Raw genomic sequence first — 17,914 nt, 5'->3', positions numbered from 1 at the left:
TTTCTTTCCCTTTTTTTTATCCAATTTCTCAATTTTTCCCCCCATTTTTCTTTCCCCCATTTTACTCCATTTTCCCCCAATTTCCCCATTTTTCTTTCCCCATTTTCCCCCAATTTCACCATTTTTCTTTCGACTTTTCCCCACAATTTCTCCATTTCTCGCCCCAATTCCCTCCCTTATTTTCCACCATTTTCACCCAATTTCACCATTTTTTCTTTCCCCATTTTTACTCAATTTCTCCATTTTTCTTTCCCCATTTTTACCATTTTTATTTCCCTTTTTTCCCCAATTTCACCCATTTTTCTTTCCCATTTTTTACCCATTTTCTCCATTTCTCACCCCAATCCCCCCCTCCATTTTCTGCCATTTTTATCCAATTTCTCCCTTTTTTCCCCCCATTTTTACCCAATTTTGCCATTTTTCCTTCCCTTTTTCCCCCCAATTTTCTTCATTTCTCACCCCAATCTCCTCCCTCATTTCTGCCATTTTTACCCCATTTCCCCATTTTTGTTTTCCCCATTTTTATCCAATTTATCTTTTTTTTTTGCCCGTTTTTCACCCTCATTCCCTTCCCCATTTTCCACCATTTTAACCCAATTTTGCCATTTTTCACCACAATCCCCTCCCTCATTTTCTGCCATTTTTACCCAATTTCTCAATTTTTTCCCCATTTTTCCCCAATTTCTCCATTTTTCTTTCCCCATTTTCCCCACTTTTCTTTCCCCATTTTTCCATTTTTCTTTTCCCAATTTCCCCATTTTTCTTTCCCTGTTTTCCCCCATTTTCTTCCCCCATTTTTTCCAAATTTCCCCATTTTTCTTCCCCCATTTCCTCCATTTTATTCCCCATTTTTACCCAAATTTCCCATTTCTCCCCCATTTCCCAGCTGGGACTCTCAGCTCCCGACGTTCGTTTTCGCCGATCGGTTCCTTTCCCCATTTTTACCCAATTTCACCATTTTTCTTCCCCATTTTCCCCCAATTTCTCCATTTTTCCTTCCCCGTTTTTACCATTTTTCTTTCCCCATTTTCCCCATTTTCCTTCCCCCTTTTTCCCCCAATTTCACCATTTTTCTTTCCCATTTTTTCTCCAATTTCCTCATTTTTATTTCCCCTTTTTTATCCAATTTCTCCATTTCTTCCCCAATTTCTCCATTTTTCTTTCCCCATTTCCCCCCAATTTCGCCATTTTTCTTCCCCCTTTTTTTTACTCAATTTCCTCATTTTTCTTCCCCATTTTTACCCAATTTTGCCATTTTTTCCCCCAATTTCCCCATTTTCCTTCCCCCATTTTACCCAATTTCCACATTTTTCTTTCCCCATTTTTACCATTTTTATTTCCCTTTTTCCCCCCAATTTCTCCATTTTTCATCCCAATCCCGTCCCTTATTTTCCACCATTTTTCCCCAATTTCTCCATTTTTCTTCCCATTTTTTCCCCCAATTTCTCCATTTTTCTTTCCCCCTTTTTCACCATTTTCCTCCCCATTTTTTCTCCAATTTCCTCATTTTTATTTCCCCTTTTTTTACCCAATTTCTCCATTTCTTCCACAATTTCTCCATTTTTCTTTCCCCATTTTTTAACCCAATTTCACCATTTTCTTTCCCATTTTCCCCCCAGTTTCTCCATTTTTCTTTCCCCATTTCCCCCAATTTCTCCATTTATTTTCCCCCATTTTTCATTCCCATTTTTCCCCAATTTCTCCATTTTTCCCCATTTTTCGCCCTCATTCCCTCCCTTATTTTCGACCATTTTTTCCCCAATTTCTCCATTTTTCCTTCCCCATTTTTACCATTTTTCTTCCCCAATTTCACCATTTTTCTTTCCCCATTTTTCCCCCATTTTCCCCATTTTTCTTTCCCCATTTCCCCCCATTTTTACCATTTTTCTTCCCCGTTTTTCCCCCCATTTCTCCATTTTCTTTCCCCATTTTCCCCATTTTTCTTTCCCTTTTTTTTCCCCCAATTTCCCCATTTTTCTTTCCCTTTTTTTCCCTAATTTCTCCATTTATCTTTCCCCGTTTTTTCCATTTTTCCCCCCCATTTTTTCCCCCAATTTCTCCATTTTTCTTTCCCTGTTTTTTTACCCAATTTCTCCATTTTTCTTTCCCCATTTTTACCATTTTTATTTCCCTTTTTCCCCCCAATTTCTCCTTTTTTTCTTCCCCCATTTTCTGCATTTTATTCCCCATTTTTTACCCAATTTCTCCATTTTTCTTTCCCCATTTCCCCCCAATTTCTCCATTTTTCTTCCCCCATTTCCCCCAATTTCGCCATTTTTCTTCCCCCTTTTTTTTACTCAATTTCCTCATTTTTCTTCCCCATTTTTACCCAATTTTGCCATTTTTCCCCCAATTTCCCCATTTTCCTTCCCCCATTTTTACCCAATTTCCACATTTTTCTTTCCCCATTTTTACTATTTTTCTTTCTCCATTTTCCCCCCAATTTCACTCTTTTCCTTCCCCATTTTTTTACCCAATTTCACCATTTTTCTTTCCCCATTTTCCCCCATTTTTATAATTTTTCTTTCCCCATTTTCCCCCAATTTCTTCATTTTTCCTTCCCCGTTTTTTCCATTTTTCTTTCCCCAATTTCCCCATTTTATTCCCCTTTTTTTTACCCAATTACTCTTTTTTCTTTCTCCATTTTTACCCAAATTTCTCCATTTTTCCTTCCCTTTTTTTCCCCAATTTCTCCATTTTTCCTTCCCTTTTTCCCCCCAATTTCTCCATTTTTCATCCCAATCCCGTCCCTTATTTTCCACCATTTTCCCCCAATTTCTCCATTTTTCTTCCCATTTTTCCCCCAATTTCTCCATTTTTCTTTCCCCTTTTTTACCATTTTCCTCCCCATTTTTTCTCCAATTTCCTCATTTTTATTTCCCCTTTTTTTACCAATTTCTCTATTTCTTCCCCAATTTCTCCATTTTTCTTTCCCCATTTTTAAACCAAATTTCACCATTTTCTTTCCCATTTTCCCCCCCAATTTCTCCATTTTTCTTTCCCCATTTTCCCCCATTTTTACCATTTTTCTTCCCCATTTTTTCCCCCAATTTCACCATTTTTCTTTCCCCATTTTTCAGCCCAATCCCCTCCCTTATTTTCCACCATTTTTACCAATTTCTCAATTTTTCTTTCCCCATTTTCCCCAATTTCTCCATTTTCTTTCCCCATTTTCCCCACTTTTCCTTCCCCATTTTTCCATTTTTCTTTTCCCAATTTCCCCATTTTTCTTTCCCTGTTTTCCCCCATTTTCTTCCCCCATTTTCTCCAAATTTCCCCAATTTTTCTTCCCCCATTTCCTCCATTTTATTCCCCATTTTTAACCCAAATTTCCCATTTCTCCCCCATTTCCCAGCTGGGACTCTCAGCTCCCGACGTTCGTTTTCGCCGATCGGTTCCTTTCCCCATTTTTAACCCAATTTCTCCATTTTTCTTCCCCATTTTCCCCAATTTCCCCATTTTTTTTCCCCATTTTTACCATTTTTATTTCCCCAATTTCCCCATTTTCCTTCCCCTTTTTTCTCCCAATTTCACCATTTTTCTTTCCCATTTTTTCTCCAATTTCCTCATTTTTATTTCCCCTTTTTTATCCAATTTCTCCATTTCTTCCCCACTTTCTCCATTTTTCTTTCCCCATTTCCCCCAATTTCGCCATTTTACTTTCCCTTTTTTTTTACTCAATTTCCTCATTTTTCTTCCCCATTTTTACCCAATTTTGCCATTTTCCCCCCCAATTTCCCCATTTTCCTTCCCCCATTTTTACCCAATTTCCCCATTTTTCTTTCCCCATTTTTACCATTTTTATTTCCCTTTTTCCCCCAATTTCTCCATTTTTCAGCCCAATCCCGTCCCTTATTTTCCACCATTTTTCCCCAATTTCTCCATTTTTCTTCCCATTTTTCACCCCAATTTCTCCATTTTTCTTTCCCCTTTTTTACCATTTTCCTCCCCATTTTTCTCCAATTTCCTCATTTTTATTTCCCCTTTTTTTACCCAATTTCTCCATTTCTTCCCCAATTTCTCCATTTTTCTTTCCCCATTTTTAACCCAATTTCGCCATTTTCTTTCCCCATTTTCCCCACTTTTCCTTTCCCATTTTTTCCATTTTTCTTTCCCCATTTTCCCCATTTTCTTTCCCTTTTTTTTAACCCAATTTCTCATTTTTTCTTCCCCATTTTTCCCCCAATTTCTCCATTTTTCTTTCCCCATTTTTTACCCAATTTTGCCATTTTTCTTCCCCTTTTTTTTACTCAATTTCCTCATTTTTCTTTCCCCATTTTTCCCCAATTTCACCATTTCTCACACCAATCCCCTCGCTCATTTTCCTCCATTTTTTCCCAATTTCTCCATTTTTTTCCTAATTTTTTCCCAATTTTGACATTTTTCTTTCTCTTTTTTCCCCAATTTTGCCATTTTTCTCCCCCATTTTTACCCAATTTCACCATTTTTCTTCCCTATTTTTCCCCAATTTCTCCATTTTTATTTCCCATTTTCTTTCCCTTTTTTTACCCAATTTCTCCATTTTTCTTTCCCCATTTTCCCCCAATTTCTCCATTTTTCACCCCAATCCCCTCCCTCATTTTCCACCATTTTTCCCCAATTTCCCCATTTTTCCTTCCCTTTTTTTACCCAATTTCTCCATTTTTTCTTCCCATTTTCCCCCCAATTTCCCCATTTTTCTTTCCCTTTTTTTCCCTAATTTCTCCATTTATCTTTCCCCGTTTTTCCCATTTTTCCCCCCATTTTTTCCCCCAATTTCACCATTTTTCTTTCGACTTTTCCCCACAATTTCTCCATTTCTCACCCCAATTCCCTCCCTTATTTTCCACCATTTTTCCCCAAGTTCTCCATTTTTTTCCCCCATTTTTTTACCCGATTTCACCATTTTTCTTCCCCCATTTCTCCCATTTTCCTTTCCCATTTTTTACCCAATTTTCCCATTTTTCTTCCCCCATTTTCATCCAATTTCTCCATTTCTCTTTCCTCATTTTTCCCCCAATTTCTCCATTTTTCTTTCCCCATTTCCCCCAATTTCGCCATTTTTCTTCCCTTTTTTTTTACTCAATTTCCTCATTTTTCTTCCCCATTTTCACCCAATTTTGCCATTTTTCCCCCAATTTCCCCATTTTCCTTCCCCCATTTTTACCCAATTTCCACATTTTTCTTTCCCCATTTTTACTATTTTTCTTTCTCCATTTTCCCCCCAATTTCACTCTTTTCCTTCCCCATTTTTTTACCCAATTTCACCATTTTTCTTTCCCCATTTTCCCCCATTTTTATAATTTTTCTTCCCCCATTTCCCTCATTTTTCTTTCCCCATTTTCCCCCAATTTCTTCATTTTTCCTTCCCCATTTTTTCCATTTTTCTTTCCCCAATTTCCCCATTTTATTCCCCTTTTTTTTACCCAATTACTCTTTTTCCTTTCTCCATTTTTACCCAAATTTCTCCATTTTTCCTTCCCTTTTTTTCCCCAATTTCCCCATTTTTCTTTCCCCATTTCCCCCCAGTTTCTCCATTTTTCAGCCCAATCCCGTCCTTTATTTTCCACCATTTTTCCCCAATTTCTCCATTTTTCTTCCCCATTTTTCCCCCCCAATTTCCCAATTTTTCTTTCCCCTTTTTCCCCATTTTTATTCCCATATAATTCCCATATACATTCCCATATATTCCCATATAACAATAAAAAAATAAAATAATTTTTTTTCTCCATTTTTACCCAAATTTCCCATTTTCCCAGCTGGGACTCTCAGCTGCCGACGTTCGTTTTCGCCGATCGGTTCCTGCAGATCTCGACGCGCCTCCCGGCCCCGGCTGTGTTCGGCTTCGGTGAGAACGAGCACGGAACGTTCCGGCACGACATGGACTGGCACACCTGGGGCATGTTCGCCCGCGATCAGCCACCGGGGGTGAGTTCTAAATTTTGGGAATTTTGGGGGAAAAATTTGGGAATTTTTCAAAATTTTTTGGAATTTTTTGGGGGGAAAATTTTGGGAATTTTGGGGGAAAAAATCAGAAATTTTTAGGGAAATTTTGGGGAATTTTTGAGGGAACATGGGGCATGTTTTCTTGAGATCAGCCACCAGGGTTGAGTTCTAAATTTGGGAATTTTTTTTGAAAATATCAAGGAAATGAGAAGATGGGGTTGGGTTGGGTTGGGTTGGGTTGGGAAGGGGAGGTTGTTCCATACTGGGGTGAAAAAATTATTTTTTTTACCCAACTCAACTCAACTCAATCCATCCTACCCCATCCCATTTCCACAAACCCCAACTCAACCCAACCCAATGAAACCCAACCCATCCCATTCCCACCCATCCCAACTCAACTCAACTCAACCCAACCCAACCCAACCCAACCCAACCCAACCCATCCCATTCCCACCCATCCCAACCCAACCCAACCCAACCCAATGAAATCCAACCCAACTCAACCCAACCCAACCCAACCCAACCCAACCCAACCCAACTCAACTCAACCCAACCCAACCCAATGAAATCCAACCCAACTCAACTCAACCCAACCCATCCCATTCCCACCCATCCCAACTCAACTCAACCCAACCCAACCCAATGAAACCCAACCCAACTCAACCCAACCCAACCCAACCCAACCCAACCCAACTCAACTCAACCCAACCCATCCCATTCCCACCCAACCCAACCCAACCCAACCCAACTCAACTCAACCCAACCCATCCCATTCCCACCCATCCCAACTCAACTCAACCCAACCCAACCCAATGAAACCCAACCCAACTCAACCCAACCCAACCCAACCCAACCCAACCCAACCCAACCCAACTCAACTCAACCCAACCCAACCCAATGAAATCCAACCCAACTCAACTCAACCCAACCCATCCCATTCCCACCCAACCCAACCCAACCCAACCCAACCCAATGAAACCCAACCCATCCCATTCCCACCCATCCCAACCCATCCCAACCCAACCCAATGAAATCCAACCCAACTCAACTCAACCCAACCCAACCCAACCCAACCCAATGAAATCCAACCCAACTCAACCCAACCCAACCCAGCGAAACCCAACCTAACCCAATCCAACCCAACCCAACCTAACCCAACCCAACCCAACCCAACCCAATGAAGCCCAACCCAACCCAACCCAACCCATCATCCCAACCCAACCCAACCCAACTCAATGGAACCCAACCCAACTCAACCCATCCCAATTGTCCCAACCCAACTCAACTCAACCCATCCCAATCCAACCCATCCCGATCATCTCAACCCAACTCAACTCAACTTGACCCATCTCAACCCAACCCAACCCAACCCAACCCAACTCAACCCATCCCAATCATCCCAACACAACCCAACCCAACCCAACCCAACCCATCCTTTACCCAAAACCTCCTTGACCTCCCCACCCCCGACGACCAACAACTCATCGCCGATCTCTCCAACCCTTCATTACCACTATCAACACTAATCAATAACCCGATAACCCATCGATCAATAACCCAACTCTCCCGTTTCCGGGGCAGTACAAGCTGAACTCGTACGGGTTCCACCCCTTTTACCTGGGGCTGGAGGAGGATGGAAACGCGCACGGGGTTCTCCTGCTCAACAGCAACGCCATGGGTAAAAAAAATCCCAATTTTTCCTTTTTTCCACCCAAAATCCTCTTTTTTTTCTCCAATTTTCCACCCAAATCATCGATTTTTTTCTGATTTCCAAAAAAAATCCTCGATTTCTTTTTCCAAAATCCTTAATTTTTTCCGATTTTTCCACAAATTCCATGATTTTTTCAGATTTTCTCCCAAAATCCTCAAGTTTTTGAGATTTTTTCCACCAAATCCTCAATTTTTCAGTTTTTTCTCCACCAAAATCCTCCGTTTTTTTCAGATTTTGTCCCCAAATCCTGGTTTTTTTTCAGATTTTTCCCCCAAATTCCATGATTTTTTCAGATTTTTCCCCAAATCCTCAATTTTTCATTTTCCTCTATGGATTTTCCCGAAAATACTTGATTTTTCAGCCAAACCCTTGATTTTTTTTTTCAGATTATTTTCCTCAAATCCTCAATTTTTTTCCTCAAATTCTCAATTTTTTCAGATTTCTTTCCCAAAATCCTCCTTTTTTCCCCCAAAAATCTTTGATTTTTTCCCAATTTCTGCCCAAAATCCTCTTTTTTTCTCCCCAAATCCTCCATTTTGTCAGTTTTTCCCCCAAAATCCTCAAATGTTTCAGATTTTCCCCCAAAATTCTCAAATTTTGCAGATTTTTCCCAAAATCCTCGATCTCTTCAGATTTTCCCAAAAGTCTCAATTTTTTCAGATTTTTCCACCAAATCCTTGATTTTTTTTTGGTTTTCTCCCTCAAATCCTCCATTTTTCAGATTTTTTTCCCCAAAATCCTCATATCTTTCCACCAAAATCTTTGATTTTTTTTGGAATTTTTTCCCCCAAAATCCTCAATTTTTCACCCTGATTTTTTCCAATTTCTCGCTAAAAATCCTCAATTTCTTTGTCCAAAATCCTCAATTTTTTCAGATTTTTCCACCGAAATACTTGATTTTTTCAGACTTTATTCCCCCAAAAAATTCTCCATTTTTTTCAGAATTTTTAAACCAAATCCTCGATTTTTTTTCCCCCCACAAATCCTTGATTTTCTCAGATTTTCCGCCCCAAAATCTTCCATTTTTTTCAGAATTTTTTAACGAAATCCTCGACTTTTTGTTTTCCCCTCAAAATCCTTGATCCTTTCAGATTTTCACCCCAAATTGTCAATTTTTTTTATTTTTTTCCCCCAAAATCCTAATTTTGTTTCAAGATTCTCAATTTTTTCAGATTTTTCCCAAAACCCTCAATTTTTTCCAATTTTTCCACCAAATCCTCACTTTTTGAAGATTTTTTCCCCCAAAATGCTCAAATTTTTTCAGATTTTTTTTCCCAAAATTCTTCGATTTTCACAGATTTTTTCCCCAAATCCTCAATTTTTTCAAATTGTTCCCAATTCTGAAATTTTTCCTTTTCCCCCTGTGGATTTTCCCCCTAAATCCTCAATTTTTTCAGTTTCCCCCCAAAACCATCCATTTTTTCCTGATTTTTTTTTTCCCAAAATCCTCAATATTTTTCCCAAAACCCTGAAATATTTTTCCCAAAATCCTCAATTTTTTTCCAATTTTTTCTCTCAAATTTTTCGTATTTTTCCCCAAAATTCTCCATTTTTTTCAGATTTTTATCTCTCAAATTTCTCAAAATTTTCCGATTTTTTTCTCTCAATTTTCTCAAATTTTTTCTGATTTCTTTTCCCAAAAATCTTCATTTTTTTTCTAAAATCTTTGATTTTTTCCCCAAAATTCTCAATTTTTTTCAGATTTTTTCCCCAAAAATTCTCCATTTTTTTCAGATTTTTATCTCTCAAATTTCTCAAAAATTTCCGATTTTTTTCTCTCAATTTTCTCAATTTTTTTCTGATTTCTTTTCCCAAAAATCTTCATTTTTTTTCTAAAATCTTTGATTTTTTTCCCCAAAATTCTCAAATTTTTTCCGATTTTTTCCCCAAATTCTCCATTTTTTTCAGATTTTTATCTCTCAAATTTCTCAAAATTTTCCGATTTTTTTCTCTCAAATTTCTCAATTTTTTCCTGATTTCTTTTCCCAAAAATCTTCTTTTTTTTTCTAAAATCTTTGATTTTTTTCCCCAAAATTCTCAATTTTTTTCCGATTTTTCCCCCAAAATTCTCCATTTTTTTCAGATTTTTATCTCTCAAATTTCTCAAAATTCTCCGATTTTTTTCTCTCAATTTTCTCAATTTTTTTCTGATTTCTTTTCCCAAAAATCTTCACTTTTTTTTTCTAAAATCTTTGATTTTTTTCCCCAAAATTCTCAATTTTTTCAGATTTTTTCGCCCAAATTCTCCATTTTTTTCAGATTTTTATCTCTCAAATTTCTCAAAATTCTCCGATTTTTTTCTCTCAATTTTCTCAAATTTTTTTCTGATTTCTTTTCCCAAAAATCTTCATTTTTTTTCTAAAATCTTTGATTTTTTTCCCCAAAATTCTCAATTTTTTTCCGATTTTTCCCCAAAAATCTTCATTTTTTTTCTAAAATCTTTGATTTTTTTCCCCAAAATTCTCAATTTTTTTCCGATTTTTCCCCCAAAATTCTCCATTTTTTTCAGATTTTTATCTCTCAAATTTCTCAAAATTTTCCGATTTTTTTCTCTCAAATTTCTCAAATTTTTCCTGATTTCTTTTCCCAAAAATCTTCATTTTTTTTTTCTAAAATCTTTGATTTTTTCCCCAAAATTCTCCATTTTTTTCCAATTTTTTCTCTCAAATTTCTCAAATTTTTCATATTTTTTCCCTAAAATCCTCTATTTATTAAATTTTTTCCCTTTATTTTCCAGACGTGACGTTCCAGCCCACCCCGGCGCTCACCTATCGCACGGTGGGCGGAATTTTGGATTTTTATCTCGTCCTGGGTCCGACCCCTGAGGACGTGGTGCAGCAATACACACAGGTCAGGAATATAGTGAATTTTGGGGTTTTTTTTTTATTTAGGGGGAGTTTATAAATCATTATATATTGTATTGTATTGTGTTGTATTATATTGTATTATATTGTATTGTATTATATTATATTGAATTATATTATATTATATTATTTATATTACATTACTTTACATTACATTACATTATATTATATTATATTATATTATATTATATATAATTTCTTTATATAATATATCTATTATATATATTATATTTATAATTCAAATATAATATATATTATATTATATTATATTATATTATATTATATTATATTATATTGTATTATATTATATTATATATATAATTTCTTTATATAATATATCTATTATGCATATTATATTTATAATTCTAATATATATTATATTATGTTATGTTATATTATATTATATTATATTATATATATAATTTCTTTATATAATATATCTATTATGCATATTATATTTATAATTCTAATATATATTATATTATATTATGTTATATTATATTATATTATATTATTTTATATTATATTATATTATATTAAATATATAATTCCTTTATATAATATATCTATTATATATATTATAGTTATAATTCTAATATATATTATATTATATTATGTTATATTAATTTCTTTATATAATATATAATATAATATATATTATATTCATAATTCAAATTATAAAATATTATATTATATTATATTATATTATATTATATTATATTATATTATATTATATGAATTATATTACATTATTTTACATTACATTATATTATATTATATTGATAATTTCTTTATATTATATATCTATTATATATATTATATTTATAATTCAAATATTATATATATTATATTATATTATATTATATTATATTATATTATATATATAATTCCTTTATATAATATATCTATTATATATATTATATTTATAATTCTAATATATATTATATTATGTTATGTTATGTTATATTATATTATATTATATTATATTATATTAAATATATAATTCCTTTATATAATATATCTATTATATATATTATAGTTATAATTCTAATATATATTATATTATATTATATTATATTATATTATATTATATTATATTATATTATATTATGTTATATTAATTTCTTTATATAATATATAATATATATTATAATATATATTATATTCATAATTCAAATTATAAAATATTATATTATATTATATTATATTATATATATTATATTACATTACATTACATTACATTATATTATATTATATATATAATTTCTTTATATAATATATCTATTATATATATTATATTTATAATTCAAATATAATATAATATAATATATATTATACTATATTATATTATATTATATTATATTATATTATATTATATTATATTGTATTATATCATATCATATTATATTATATTATATTATATTAATTTATTTATATAATATATAATATATATTATAATACATATTATATTCATAATTCAAATTATAAAATATTATATTATGTTATATTGTATTATATTATATTGTATTATATTGTATGGTATTGTATTGTATTATATCATATTATATATAAATAATTTCTTTATATATTATAATATATTATATATATTATATTTATAATTCCAAATACATATTACATGATATGATATGATATGATATGATATGACATCACATATTATATTACATTATAGTATATTATATTTTATTATATATATAATTTTATTTTTATAATATATGTATTATATATATAATATTTATAATTCAAATATATTATATTATATTAGATCATATTATATATTATTGTATTATATTATATATTATTGTATTATATTATATTATATTGTATTATATTACATTATATTATATTACATTATATTATATTATATTACATTACATTACATTACATTATATTACATTATATTACATTATATTATATTATATTACATTATATTACATTATATTTTATATATAATTTCTTTAGATAATATAATATATAAATAAATGCAAATATACATAAAAATATATATAATTTCTTTATATAATATAAATGTATTATATTTATATTTCAAATTATATATTATATTATATTATATTATATTATATTATATTATATTACATTATATTATATTATATTATATTATTATATTATATTATATTACATTATTTTATTTTATATTATATTATATTATATTATATTGTATTATATTATATTATATTGTATTATATTACATTATATTATATTACATTATATTATATTATATTATATTATATTATATTATATTATATTATATTATATTATATTATATTTTATATATAATTTCTTTAGATAATATAATATATAAATAAATACAAATATATATAAAATATATATATAATTTCTTTATATAATATAAATGTATTATATTTATAATTCAAATTATATATATTATATTATATTATATTATATTATATTATATTATATTACATTATATTATATTATATTATATTATAATATTACATTACATTATATTATATTATATTATATTATATTATATTATATTACATTATATTATATTACATTATATTATATTATATTATATTATTATATTATATTACATTATTTTATATTATATTATATTATATTATATTATATTATATTACATTATATTGCATTATATTATATTATATTATATTACATTACATTACATTACATTATATATATATATACATAATTTCTTAATATAATATGATATAATGTAATATAATATAATATAATACAATATAATATAATATTTATAATTCACTATTTATTATAACCGATAAATAAAATAACAATTAAATAATTTAATCATGAAATAATGTAACAATTAAATTATTATTATTATCATTTCATTATTGGGGGAGTTTTTGGGATGTTTTGGGGAATTTTGGGGACTTTTTTCGGGACTTTCTTTTTTCAGTCGTTTCATTTGATGGATTTTTTTATTTTATTACTTTTATTAATCTTTAATTTTACCACTTTTTCACCTTTTCCAACCCTTTTTTTTTCCTTTTTTTTCCCAAAATCCCCATTTTTTTCCCCAAAATCCCCATTTTTTTCAGCTGGTGGGACGTCCCATGTTACCCCCCTATTGGTCCTTGGGTTTCCAACTTTGTCGTTACGGCTACGGGAACGACACCGAGATCGCCGAGCTCGTCCGGGACATGGCCCAGGCACAGATTCCGCTGGTAAATTCTGATTTTGGGGCAATTTTTGGGGATTTTGGGTAAATTTAGATTTTTGGGAAAAATTTGGGGGAATTTGGAGGATTTTTGGGGAAATTTGAAGCATTTTTGGTGAATTTTGAGGCATTTTTAGTGAATTTTTGGGGCTTTTTCGGTGAAATTTGGGTCAGTAAATTCAGATTTTTTGGGGGCAATTTCAGAGAAATTCGGGTCAGTAAATTCAGATTTTTTGGGGCAATTTCAGTGAATTTTGGGGCATTTTCGGTGAATTTTGAGGGAATTTTCTGTCAATTTTTCTGGCATTTTCGGTGAATTTTTGGGGAATTTTCGTTGCATTTTTGGGGCATTTTCGGTGAAATCTGGGACAATTAATTTGGATTTTTTTGGGGCAATTTCTTTGAATTTTTGGTGAATTTTGGGAGATTTTTTGGTGAAATTCTTGTCAGTTCTGAGATCGAGGGGCTCGTCCGGGACACGGCCCAGGCACAGATTCCACTGGTCACTTTGGGGTTTTTTGGGGTAATTTTTGGGAATTTTGGGTAAATTTAGATTTTTGGGAAAAATTTGGGGGAATTTGGGGGATTTTTGGGGAAATTTGAAGCATTTTTGGTGAATTTCCGAGGCATTTTTCAATTAATTTTGGGGGAAATCCTGTGAAATTTTGGTCAATAAATTCAGATTATTGGGGCAATTTCAGTGAAATATTTGGGGCAATTTCAGTCAATTTGGGGGAATTTTCTGTGGATTTTGGGGTATTTTCGGAGAATTTTGGGGCATTTTCGGTGAAATTCTGGTCAGTAAAATCAGATTTTTGGGGCAATTTCAGTGAAATATTTGGGGCAATTTCAGGGAAATTTGGAGCATTTTTGGTGAAATTTTTGGGCATTTTTTTGTGAAATTCGAGTCAATAAATTCAGATTTTTGGGGCAATTTCAGAGAAGTTCAGGGTCGGTTAATTCAGATTTTTTGAGGCAATTTCTGTGAATTTTGGAGCAATTTCAGTGAAATATTTCGGGCAGTTTCAGTGAATTTTGGGTCATTTTTCGGTGAATTTTTGGAGATTTTTCGGTGAAATCTGGGTCAGTAAATTCAGATTTTTTGGGGCAATTTTCTGTGAATTTTGGGGCATTTTTAGTGAAACTTTGGTCAATTAATTCAAAAATTTGGGGCATTTTCCAGTGAATTTTGAGGCATTTTCAGTGAATTTGGGGCAATTTCAGTGAAATATTTGGGGCGTTTTCAGTGAATTTCTGGTCAGTAAATTTGGAATTTTTGGGGCAATTTCTGTGAATTTTGAGGCATTTTCAGTGATTTTTGGGGAATTTTCGTTGCATTTTTGGGGCATTTTCGGTGAAATCTGGGACAATTAATTTGGATTTTTTTGGGGGCAATTTCTTTGAATTTTGGGGGAATTTTTGGTGAATTTTGGGAGATTTTTTGGTGAATTTCTTGTCAGTTCTGAGATCGAGGGGCTCGTCAGGGACACGGCCCAGGCACAGATTCCGCTGGTCAGTTTGGGGTTTTTTGGGGTAATTTTTGGGAATTTTGGGTAAATTCAGATTTTTGGGAAAAATTTGGGGGAATTTGGGGGAAATTAGGGGGTTTTTTGGTGGATTTTGAGGCGTTTTTGGTGAAATTCGGAGCATTTTCAGTGAAATTTGCGGAATTTTCGGTGGAATTCAGGTCAATAAATTCCAATTTTTGGGGCTTTTTTGGAGCAATTCAGGTCAGTAAATTCTGATTTTTGGAGCAATTTCTGTGAAATTTGGGTCAGTAAATTCAGGGGGTTTTTGGAAATTTCAGTGAATTTTGGGGCATTTTTCGGTGAATTTTGGGGCAATTTCTGTGAATTTTGGGCGAATTTTCTGTGGATTTTGGGGTGTTTTTGGTGAATTTCAGGACAAATTTGAGTCAGTAAATTCGGATTTTTTTGGGGAAATTTCTGTGGACTTTGGGGGAAAATTTCTGTGGATTTTGAGACTTTTGTCGGTGAATTTTGGAGATTTTTCGGTGACATTTGAGTCATTTAATTCAGATTTTTTGGCGGCATTTTCAATGAAATTCAGGTCAGTAAATTCAGATTTTTTTGGAGCAATTTCTGTGAATTTTTGCGGCAATTTCAGTGAAATATTTGGGGCGTTTTCAGTGAATTTCTGGTCAGTAAATTTGGAATTTTTGGGGCAATTTCTGTGAATTTTGCGGCATTTTCGGTGAATTTTTGGGGCTCTTTTGGTGCATTTTTGGGACTTTTTCGGTGAAATCCGGGTCAGTAAATTCTGATTTTTTTCGGGGCAATTTCTGTGAATTTTGGGGAAATTTTCAGTGAAATATTTGAGGCATTTTCAGTGAATTTCTGGTCTGTAAATTCAGATTTTTTGGGGGGCAATTTCAGTGAATTTTGGGTTAATTTTTGTGAATTTTGGGTCATTTCCCCCATTTCTCCCATTTTTCCATTTCTTGTTCCCCTTTTTCCCCAAAATTCCCATTTTCCCCTTTTCCCTCCCTCCCCTTTCCCCCATTTCCCCTTCCCCTCCCCTTCCCTCAATAGTAATAATTCAAAAATAATTAAAAATCAATTAAAACCCAATTAAACCCCAATTAATTTTCCCCAGGACGTTCAATACGCCGACATCGATTACATGGAGCGCCAGCTGGATTTCACCCTCAGCCCCAAATTCCAGGGGCTGCCCGACCTCGTCAACGCCATCCACAGCGACGGACTGCGATTCGTCCTCATCCTGGTGACGTCACACAGGGGGCGGGGCTTAGAAAAAGAGGGGGCGGGGCTAAAGGGCAGAATGAGATATTGATCTTTATCCTGGTGATGTCATTGATGGGGCGGGGCTTATACAGAGTGGGCGGGGCTAATGGATGGGGCATTATCTTGGTGACGTCATCAAAGGGGCGGGGTTTATAAAGAGTGGGCGGGGCTTAGAAATGGGTCCTCATCCTGGTGATGTCATTAATGGGGCGGGGCTTAGACACAGGGGGCGGGGCTAAAGGGCAGAATGATATATTGGCCTTTATCCTGGTGATGTCATTAATGGGGCGGGGCTTATACCGAGGGGCGGGGCTAAAGGGCAGAATGAGATTTTGACCTTTATCCTGGTGATGTCATCAAATGGGTGGGGCTTATACCGAGGGGCGGGGTTAAAGGACAGAATGAGATTTTGACCTTTATCCTGGTGATGTCATCAAATGGGTGGGGCTTATACAGAGGGGCGGAGCTTAGTAATGGATCCTCATCCTGGTGATGTCATTGATGGGGAGGGGCTTAGACAGAGTGGGCGGGGCTAAAGGGCAGAATGAGATATTGGCCCTTATCCTGGTGATGTCATCAATGGGGCGGGGCTAATAGAGAGAGGGGGCGGGGCTAAGGGATGGGGCCTTATCCTGGTGACGTCGCTGAAAGGGGCGGGGTTTATATAGAAGGGACTAAGGGATGGATCCGTATCGTGGTGACGTCATCAAAGGGGCAGGGCTTAGAAAAAGAGGGCGGGGCTAAAGGCCAGAATGAGATATTGGCCCTTATCCTGGTGACGTCATCAATGGGGCGGGGTTTATATAGAAGGGACTAAGGGATGGGTCCTTATCCTGGTGACGTCATTAATGGGGCGGGGCTTAGACAGAGGAGGTGGGGCTAAAGGATGGGGCCTTATCCTGGTGATGTCATCACTGAAAGGGGCGGGGTTTATATAGAAGAGACTAAGGGTGGGTCCTTATAGTGGTGATGTCAGCAAAGGGGCGGGGCTTATAAAGAGGGGGGGGCTAAAGGATTGGCCCCTATCCTGGTGATGTCATTAATGGGGAGGGGCTTATACAGAGGGGGCGGGGCTATAGGATGGATCCTTATCCTGGTGACGTCATCACTGAGAGGGGCGGGGTTTATATAGAAGGGACTAAAGGATGGATCCTTATCCTGGTGATGTCACCAAAGGGGCGGGGCTTAGAAAAAGAGGGCGGGGCTAAAGGCCAGAATGAGATATTGGCCTTTATCCTGGTGATGTCATCAAATGGGTGGGGCTAATATAGAGGGGGCGGGGCTAAAGGATGGGTCCTTATCCTGGTGATGTCATTGAATGGGGCGGGGCTTATACAGAGGGGCGGGGCTAAAGGACAGAATGAGATATTGGCTCTTCTTCTGGTGACATCATTCATGGGGCGGGGCTTAGACAGAGTGGGCGGGGCTAAAAGACAGAATGAGATATGGG

The 17,914-nt window shown here is 34.1% G+C and overlaps 1 protein-coding gene across 1 annotated transcript in view; it reads left to right on the top strand.

Annotated features, from left to right (window-relative positions):
* Window positions 1-17,914, top strand: part of LOC310921465 (maltase-glucoamylase-like) — a gene marked incomplete at both ends in the record, with an annotated part of 58,165 nt that overhangs the window by 1,062 nt on the left and 39,189 nt on the right. The window contains 5 exons of the mRNA XM_083881595.1: window positions 5,704-5,907; window positions 7,507-7,603; window positions 10,374-10,486; window positions 13,581-13,706; window positions 16,316-16,444. Of these exons, the coding sequence (XP_083737721.1) occupies window positions 5,704-5,907; window positions 7,507-7,603; window positions 10,374-10,486; window positions 13,581-13,706; window positions 16,316-16,444 (669 nt within the window). The remainder of the gene's footprint in view (window positions 1-5,703; window positions 5,908-7,506; window positions 7,604-10,373; window positions 10,487-13,580; window positions 13,707-16,315; window positions 16,445-17,914) is intronic.

The sequence above is a fragment of the Zosterops lateralis genome (genome assembly GCF_965231275.1).
Source record: "Zosterops lateralis genome assembly, chromosome: 34".
NCBI lineage: Eukaryota > Metazoa > Chordata > Aves > Passeriformes > Zosteropidae > Zosterops > Zosterops lateralis.
Note: the sequence above shows the minus strand (reverse complement) of the source record. Positions and strands in the feature narration are given on the sequence as shown.